This window comes from Tupaia chinensis, unplaced genomic scaffold (genome assembly GCF_000334495.1).
Source record: "Tupaia chinensis unplaced genomic scaffold, TupChi_1.0 Scaffold148607_1, whole genome shotgun sequence".
Lineage (NCBI taxonomy): Eukaryota > Metazoa > Chordata > Mammalia > Scandentia > Tupaiidae > Tupaia > Tupaia belangeri.
Genome location: NW_006208456.1, coordinates 3,263,333 through 3,273,255, shown reverse-complemented (window position 1 = coordinate 3,273,255; position 9,923 = coordinate 3,263,333). Strand labels below are relative to the sequence as shown.

At 43.3% G+C, this 9,923-nt stretch overlaps 1 protein-coding gene across 1 annotated transcript in view; it reads right to left on the bottom strand.

The window, feature by feature from the left end:
• Nucleotides 1-5,674: 5,674 nt before the first annotated feature.
• ZC2HC1C (zinc finger C2HC-type containing 1C) overlaps nt 5,675-9,923 on the bottom strand; it is a 14,219-nt gene continuing 9,970 nt past the window's right edge. Inside the window, exon 3 of the mRNA XM_006170557.3 lies at nt 5,675-6,341. Coding sequence (XP_006170619.1) covers nt 6,078-6,341 — 264 coding nt within the window. The 3' untranslated portion in view covers nt 5,675-6,077. The remainder of the gene's footprint in view (nt 6,342-9,923) is intronic.

Sequence of the window (9,923 nt, the reverse complement as noted above, 5' to 3'; positions counted from 1 at the left end):
TCCCTACACTGGAAAATGTCTGTCTGACATGTGGGAGGACCTGAGCAATGGAAATGATGCCATTCCCTTAAAACTGGCTGTGTGAAGGCTGACGCTTGGGGATGGGCAACTCTGTTCAATAGGATCGTCTTTGATGCTCCATGTCATCTAGTTCTGGGAAGCCTGGGCCAACAGTACTGATGCAGTCACTGATGCCTTTTCTTGTAATAAGGAAGGGGCCAAGCCTGGATTTAAGGTTACAAAGTCTGGGCACCTGGGGTTTGCTGTAAACCCTAACAGTTCATGTCCCTATGTCCTCACACTCACCATCTCAGCAGCCCCGAGAGGCAGGTTTGTTTAGGGGTTCATTGTGAGGATTGCTCCTACAGTGGAGCTGAGGGCACAGTGCTGAGACTGGGGGGGGTGGGGGGAGGAGCCCTGCTCTTATTAGAGGGGAGCCATTCCCTGGCAGGGCAATGCCGTGGTCATTTTTTCTAGTATGTTCCCTCAAGCAGTCTAGATTTGCAATTAATCTGGCTGAGAATCTTAAGTTCTGTGCCTTCGAGACAATTTGCACTTTCCCAAATAGTGCCTGGGACAGCCATATGACTTTTCCCACCAAACAACTATGCAAGCAGAAACCAGCTCAAAGGCAGCAGCCCCACGTTGCAGTGAAAGGTGAGGCAGCAGAAATGCCTTTGAATCGTTTTCTGTAGCTAATTCTCTACATTTTGTCTCACTTTTCTTCTTTGTGCAGCACTAGGTGTTTTTAAGTGTTCTAGTAGTATTGCTTTTGATTATAGTATAACCCAAGTTATTCCTCTGCTCTGACTCTTTGCTGAAGAACTAGCTTATTGTTAGCCAGATGCTTGAAAGGTTGAGGGTGGAGTGATTTGGCATTTCTGTTTTAAATAAACATTTAAACTCCCAGTCAGTGCTGTGCCTTAATAAGCCTGTGCATGGACTGTAGTCACTGGAGATAAAACACTCCAGTTCTAGGCCTTTGCAAAGCTTTGATTCAGTGAGTCTCTATATAAATAAATAAATGTTCTTGGAACAGGAACAATACAAGGGACGTTCACACAGAAATAATCTTTGCTTCTTTCCAATCTCTTATTCTTGCCAGCACAGCAATTTCTGCTGCTACAACTTTTATTCCAAAAAAAAAAAAAAAAAAAAAAAAAAAAAAAAAGGCCAGGGCTGAAAGTGCAGTGGGAGAGAAAAATGAGCCATCAAAAGAAGGACCCCTTCTTGTACTTGCCCCCGCAGCCACAGTGGAGCTTTGCCAAGTGATAATGCCAGCTTACGTTTATAAACTTCCCTCGAGGAGGTTGAACCCTGTTCGGTCTCCCTGGGGCAACATAGCCAAGTTATAGCTTCCGTTGGTTGAGCTGTCACTAAAGTTTAAAAGCAAAAGTAGCCTAAAAATCACAATGCATTTAGTTTGCCACACATTTGGGAACATTCCTCTAGAAAGAGCAACTCAGGAGCAAGGCCGTATTTTAAATAAATTCATTCAGATCTGGGGCTGCCATGATTACTCATGACAGCATCAGGACAGAGTGGGCTGTAGTCGTGACTATAAAATATGTTCCTTCTTGCAAAGCCAAAAGTCATTTACTGCTTCGATGATCGACTCTGGGAATTAATGTGCTGATCATTAAACCTCACAGAATCAGGAAATTGGGGAGGAAAACTTCACTATGTCACATCTCTGCTACCTCCTGTGAAGTTGTAGAGTGAGCATTGATAATTTGAAAGCAGATGTTGGCCAGAAGGTACCATGGTGTGTTGAATGCATTGCTCTTGATAAATTTTATCTCAGCCCTCTGCATACACTTTAAAATGAAATGAGCTCCTATGTATGTTTCACCATGAGATTTCTTCCATGCCATAGCCTTTTAAACTTTATTCTTTTTTTAAATTTTGCTTTAGAACATGTGCACTTGCCAAAGAGAGACAGACACAGAGAGAGAGAGAGGGAAAGTGAGAAAGCATCCCCAGCATGGATGGAATGGAGGAGAAGGAATTGAAGTGTCCCCATCCCCCCTGGGGGATGATTTCTTGCTTCCTGTCTCTCTGTCTCTCTCTGTCTTTTTGGCAAGAGCACAAACCCTATAGCAAACACAGTAAAAAAAAAAAAAAAAAAAAAAAAAAAAAAAAAAAAAAAGGGCAGGGCTGAAAGTGCAGTGGGAGAGAAAAATGAGCCATCAAAAGAAGGACCCCTTCTTGTACTTGCCCCCGCAGCCACAGTGGAGCTTTGCCAAGTGATAATGCCAGCTTACGTTTATAAACTTCCCTCGAGGAGGTTGAACCCTGTTCGGTCTCCCTGGGGCAACATAGCCAAGTTATAGCTTCCGTTGGTTGAGCTGTCACTAAAGTTTAAAAGCAAAAGTAGCCTAAAAATCACAATGCATTTAGTTTGCCACACATTTGGGAACATTCCTCTAGAAAGAGCAACTCAGGAGCAAGGCCGTATTTTAAATAAATTCATTCAGATCTGGGGCTGCCATGATTACTCATGACAGCATCAGGACAGAGTGGGCTGTAGTCGTGACTATAAAATATGTTCCTTCTTGCAAAGCCAAAAGTCATTTACTGCTTCGATGATCGACTCTGGGAATTAATGTGCTGATCATTAAACCTCACAGAATCAGGAAATTGGGGAGGAAAACTTCACTATGTCACATCTCTGCTACCTCCTGTGAAGTTGTAGAGTGAGCATTGATAATTTGAAAGCAGATGTTGGCCAGAAGGTACCATGGTGTGTTGAATGCATTGCTCTTGATAAATTTTATCTCAGCCCTCTGCATACACTTTAAAATGAAATGAGCTCCTATGTATGTTTCACCATGAGATTTCTTCCATGCCATAGCCTTTTAAACTTTATTCTTTTTTTAAATTTTGCTTTAGAACATGTGCACTTGCCAAAGAGAGACAGACACAGAGAGAGAGAGAGGGAAAGTGAGAAAGCATCCCCAGCATGGATGGCCACACCACAATCCCTTCTCCATTTTCTCCAGATTTTTCGCATGCGCGCATACCTGCCCCACATGTATTTCAAACCACTGGGTCTGAAACTCAAATCACACAGTTGGCCATGTGAGCTCCAGCTGCCTCCACCATCAGGCCACCAGCTGGCCCATGAACTTTAAAATTGTAACATGTACATGTACTAAAGTGTCCTAGATAAAGCAATATGAAAAATGGATAGTAACGAATGGAATGTATTCTTCCACTCATCCTCTGGGCTGTCCAAGAAGAGACTTAGATTTAAATTTTAAAAAAAAATTCTTAATTACTTCCACAAAACCAGATCAAAGACTAATAGATATTTCAAATAGAATTCAGGCCCAGAGAGCAAAGGGAACAGCCAGGCGCTGACTTGTTTAGTTCCTCAGCAACATAGGAATGAATAACCACTTCCTTGTGTCCATAGAAAGCACACTCCCCCACCCCCAGCCCCACACGCTTGTTTTCTCTAGAGGGCCCTGATCTGTGATCTTAATAACATCATCTGGGGACCCCAAGCATGAGCACCGAGGAGCCAACCAGATAAGGTGAATAGGTGAGGCAGGCCAGGTGGGGGTGCTGTCCCCATCTGAAGCAGCTGCTGATTCTGAACTCCGCCCAGTTTTTGCTAGGTAGGCTGCCGGCCCAGTGTTTACAGAACTTCCCGTTTTTCAAGCAATGCTCCACATCCCAATTTTCAAATGTCGGATCATATTTAGAATGCTGTGCCAGTGAAAGGAAACACATCCGTGGGGCGAAGCAGTCCACAGGCTGCCACTTTGCAACCGTGGCCACAGCTTACTCTTGCCATCTATTGCTTATAATGTTACTTGTGAAACTTATAGTATGTACCTCATTAAACCTGCCTGGGAATGTCCTTACTGAATTAAATATCCTTGTCATCATGTGAGGTTTCTTTAAGGGGCTAACCCAAAACCTTATTTTATGTCGTATTTCTTTTTCTTTGGAATGATTAAGAACACAAAGCAACTCAATATATGGTGCTTCTCAAGTGTATATAAAATATATATAAATGTTGTGTACAAAACATATATACACTTGAAGAGCAGCAGGTGTATTTATTTCAGCCTAGTAACCTGCAGCTTCACTGCTAAAATTCTAAGCTCACATTTCAAATTGATCTGATCTATTAGCCCAACCATAGCAGAAGCTGCAGAAGAAGCAAAACAAAAGTGAGGGGCCATTTGTTATTTGTAGAAGATGGCTTTTGGGGACCAGCAGTTAGCATAATGGCTATGTCGCTGGACTCCCACATAGTTGACTGCGGTTCGCGTCCTGGACCCGGTGGCTTAAACTCACGCTGGGCGCGTGTGCATGCGTGCCCCAGATCCCAAGAGGAGAACGGAGGAGAAGGGATTGTGGCGTGGCCATCCCCCATGGGGGGGTGATTTCCCGCTTTCTGTCTCTCTGTCTCTCTCTGTCCGTCTGGCGAGCACACTGGCCCTATAGCAAAAACCTCTTCAAAAAAAAAAAAAGAAGATGGCTTTTGTTCTCTGCCCAGTCCCCTTTGTCCAGCTGAAGTTGGACAGTTTTTCCTCTGTTTTTTTGTTGTTGTTGTTGTGTGTGTATTTTATTTGTTTGTTTGTTTTAATTTCCTACAGGGCACATGTGCACCCTGCAGACAGAAATAGAGAGGGAAAGTGAGAAAACACCCCCTATGTGGAATGGTTATGCTGCAGTTCCTTCTCTATCCCTCCTTTCAAGATTTTGAGCACACATGTACACACACTGGTGTGTTTTTCAAGCCACGAGTCTGAGATTTGAACTGTGCAGTCAGCCATATGCACTGAACCACCAGGCCACGGGCTGTCCTGTCTCTCTGGCATTTTAAAGTAACAATTTGAGCCATGCGCTAAGGATGGTAATCCTATAGATAATATTTCAGATCTGTAGTGCTAGCTTCACTCCTATCTGAACTGATATTAGCCCTCAGACTTAACATTAGCTTACCAGTTCCTCCACGTCAGAAGTCTAGGACTCATGGATCTTTTTGTTTAAGCCCCCAAAACCCATTAACTGAAGACTTATACTAGGCAGTATTATACTCAGGAAATTTAGAAGATCTGGTCTTTCTCCCTTCAAAGTTTACTCTAAAATAGAACTTGTGTTACAGTCGGCAGGGATATGACACTGCAGTGTTGCAGCTTGCTTTGATGTTAGATGTTGCCTGCTCATTTAAAAAGTCATCCAGCCAGCCTGATTTGAAAGGAGAGTGCTTCCAACGGCTGGAACCAAGATTGATTCCCTTTTCTTGGACATATGAAACCCATTAGAAAAGAACTAATAGAGGTGTAATGTGGTTTCCCCATCCCTATCCTGTAAAGTTCGTAAAGATGTTTCCCTTATTACAAGTACACCGTAGGGAAGGTCTCAGAGGCATGGGTGCCTTAACCTTATATACTTTTATTGGCTTTTTTTTTTTTTTTTTGAGGTTTTCGCTAGAGGGCGTGTGCGCTCGCCAGACAGAGAGAGACATAGAGACAGAAAGCGAGAAATCACCCCCCAGGGGGGATGGCCACGCCGCAATCCCTTCTCCTCCATTCTCCTCTCGGGATCTTGGGCACGCACGCACACGCGCTCGGCGTGAGTTTTAAGCCACCGGGGCCGGGACGCAAACCGCGGTCGACTACGTGGGAGTCCAGCGACATAGCCATTACGCTAACTGCTGGTTCCCCCTACTCCAAGTTCTTGCTAGAGCAGGAAGCCTGCACAGGAACCAAGGAGATCCACGCAGTGGCCAGAAGGCACAGGCATTTCACCAGCACACACCACAGGCTTATGAGAAGAGAGCTTTAATGCAGCCTGCTCAGTACCCTTCAGCATCTTCCCCCAGTTCTTAGAGCAAGAACAAGGTATGCCAACCCGAGGTTATAATTTAGTGCGGGGCTGGGGCTTCCTTCTGCCTTGTGCTGCTTAGCAATGGCTCTCTCCTCACGGATTTTAACTGCAGGCATATCTGGGGGATAGACGTTTTTCTGCTTTGCATCAGATTATTCTCCCATTTACTGCTAAAGAGAAGCAGAACCTCTGAAAAATCGGAGGATGTTTGCACTGTTGTCATCTGCTCAACCATAATGCTTCCTTGGTGGTGGAGGGCGGTTCTTGATGGTCTTACACTTGGGAATGTGTCGCTCAGCCACCTTGGGAGCAAAGTGGCGGCTACAGTGAGGACACTGGAGGTAGTCTGGGTTTTCTGCAGGCTCGATGGGAGGCAAGTCTGAGGGGTTTCCACCTTTAGCAATTACCTGCTGGACCTCTCTGGCCTGACGGAGGGTACGGATGAAAGATTCATGCTTCTGTCTCCAGTTGCTCTTCCGCGGAGGTCCAGCCTGTTCCGAGGAGGTTCAGCCTGTAACATGAAATGAATACTGATCATACCGGTTGGTATTCATCTCATTTCCTTCCTGAGTCCTCATGGTACAGCAGTAAGGAAATTACAAGGATGTTAATCCACAAGGTCAGTGAGAATGCGAGAGGAGCTACAATGATAACTGACTTGCCAGGGTGGGGGCACCTTAACGAGGGCCTGCAATGAGAAGCACTCCTGAGAGGCAAGCCACTTTGTGCAGCAAAACCCCTAAGTGGAACCATACTTTTGGGAAGTACCAGGTAGTGGAAAGAGGGGAGGTACAGGCTGAAAACAAGCCAGACCTCTGGGCTTCTCTCCAACCTTGCACATCCATGTGTCCAACACCCTGAGCACCCTCATTGGACCACAGAGGCTTAACTCTGGAAAAATTGAACCAGACAGTTGTCAGACTCAAGAAATCCACACAGGGTGGAGAATTTGGTTAATCTTGGGGCTGAAAATGGGGATTAAGGTGCAAGTGTACATTCCAAATTATGGAACTGTCAGCTCCCTTTCCTCACTCAGCTCCCAGAGAACAACGCACATCAGCATTCTCTTAGGAAAGAGAAGGGCTGTCTGGATGCTCCAAGCAATCATAGAAAACCCTTTAGACAGGACCAGCAGATGGCGTAATGGTTACGTCACTGGACTCTCACAGAGTTGACTGCAGTTTGAATTCCAGACCCCATGGCTTAAAACTCACACCATGCATGTGTGTGTGTGTGTGTGTGCACCAAATCCCAAGATGAGAGTGGAGGAGAAGGGATTGCAGCATGGCCATCCCCCATAGGGGGTGATTTCTCACTTTCTGTCTCTCCATTTGTCTCTCCAGCACCTACATGCACCCTATAGGAAAAAAAAAAAAAAAAAAACCTCTTCAGACAGGGACCACTATTTAATAACCTTATTATAAAGGCCCTTAGTCTACAAGCCCCTTAAGCTTAAATATGAATGGGCATCCAAGGATCACTAGATATACTCTAATAAGAAAAAGACCCCAAAAATACTCAAACAAAAACTCAGGAAAAAGTATCAAAGCAGACAGCAAAATAACAATAATAATAATAATGATAATGAAAGTGATTATTAGAAGAGGTTGTGTTCATAAAACAAGAAGAGTATACTTGAAAAAAGAGGACCCAGAGAACCAGAAAGAACTAATATAAACTCAAACTTTGATAGCCAGTAGTTAAGGGAGCTGAATCCCCCATGAATGACTGCAGTTTGAATACTGACCCTGGCAGCTTGCAAACACACTGAACATGTGTGCATATGTGCCTAAAATCCCAACAAGATAGAGAAACGGAAGAGAAGGGATTGCAGCATGACCACACTCAACTGGGGGCTACTTTCTACCTCTGTGTCTCTTTCTGTTGACTACATGCACCCTTTGGCAATTAAAAAGAATAATACAACATTGATAACTAAAAATAAAAAATAATAATCATGTTGTAAAATAATGTCAATAAAATTTATCAGAATGGGAAAAAGATCTAAATGGAAAGTAAAATAGAAAAGACTAGAAATTTTTTTTTGGGGGGGGAGGTTTTTGCTATAGGGCATGTGTGCTCACCAAAAAGACAGAGAGAGACAGAGAGATAGAAATCACCCCTCGGGGGGATGGCCCTGCAACAATCCCTTCTCCCCCATGCTCCTCTCGGGATCTTGGGCACACACGAACACATGTCCGGCATGAGTTTAAGCCACCAGGTCCAGGGGGAAAAAAAAGTCAGCCTAGGAGTCCAACATGTAACTAACAGGAGTTCCATAAAGAACAGAGAAAGCAGGAAGAGGAAATTATTAAATAAATCACAGTTAACATTTCTAGAATTAAAGGCCACAGGCTTGAGGTTGAAACATCTTAACACAATTATTGTAAAATTTCAGATTTCAGAATACAGAATCTGGTAAGCTTTCAGTAAAAGTAAAACAAACAGGTTTCATATAAATGGCATTATATTTCTCAATAGTAACACTGGATGCTAAAAGCTAGTGAGAAATGACTTAAAATTTCTAACATAGGTCAGTCAGTAATATGGTGAATAAGGCAGTTAGATCCCACATGGCCAACTGCACAGTTCAGGTTCCAGACCTGGCAGCTTAAAAAACACACCAGGCTCATATACATGCATGCCCAAAATCCCAAGAAGAAATTATAGAAAATTTCAATGTGGCCATTCCCCCTGGTGAGTGTTTTCTCTTTCTCTCCCTTTCCCTCTCTCTCTTTCTCTCTCTGTTTCTTTGTGTTTCTGAGGCAAGCACACACACCCTATAGCAGAAAAATTGTTTACGTTCTAAGAGGAAGGCATTTTCCACCTAGAATTCTATACCCAGCCAAATTATCAAATAGGAAGCTATTATATAGATATTTTCATTTATTCCAAAGCAAAACATACCCCTTTTGAGCACTTGTCTTACTAAAAAGGAAGACACAGAATGCTGGAAACAGGGACCCAACACAGAAGAGAAGCAAAGTGAAGCCCCAAGATAACAAGTTTGAGCCAGGCCTGGAGAATCACCAGTCCAGACTGGAAAAGAATGGTCGTGAAGAGGTTTCCAGAATTAAAAAATCAAAGTAATAGATTATGAAAGGCATTTGAGCATTTACAAAAACATTAACAGATGTCTGACATGACATGGATTGTCTAGGAAAGAAAAAGTGGAGATAGGTATGTAGAAAATGAAATGTGAAAATATAAGCCAGTTATGAACTCCAGGTATGTGAGGAGAGGGGCAGAATTTGTTTCCTCATCAGTGAAAAAAATTTATGTGATTATTGTAAGGTATAAGCTATTGATTTAACTGAAAGATGTGATTCAACTACAGTGAAAGGAGCAAAGGGGAGAAGGGATAAGAAAGCTTCACCTTGGGGCCAGCAGGTGGCATGATGGTTAAGGGCGTTGGACTCCCACATGGCCTACAGCAGTTTGAGTGCCAGACCTGAAAAATGAATGAATGAATGAATGAATGAATGAATGAATAACTTTCCTTTAAAAAAAAAAAAAGAAATCTTCACCTCCCCTTTTCTTCTTTTTAGAGGTTTTTGCCTTAAGGTGCATACAGTCACCAGAGAGAGAGAGACAGTCAAAGACAGTGAGATGGAAAGTGAGAAATCACGCCCCCAGAGGGATGGCCATGCCACAATCCTTCCTCTTTCATTCTTCTCCCAGGATCTTGGGCATGCACACACACACATGTGCCTGACATGAGTTTCAGGCTACTGGGTCCAAGACTCAAACTACGGTTGTCATGAGGGAATCCAGTGATGTAACCATTAAGCCATCAAGGTGCCTACCTCGTCTTTTCTAAGAAGCTATCAAGTAACTTGACAACACAATAAATCAAGAAAACAAGTTGTGTCACCACTGTACCACCTTCTGACCCCATTACTTTAGGACTTTAAAAAAAAAAAACTTTTTTAAAAATAATTATTTTATTTTAATTATTCATTCATTTATTTTCATTTTTACCAGACACACACACACACAGAGAGAGAGAGAGAGAAAGTGAGAAAGCAAGCCACCAGGTCCAGGACTTGAACCATGGTCAGCCATGTGGGAGT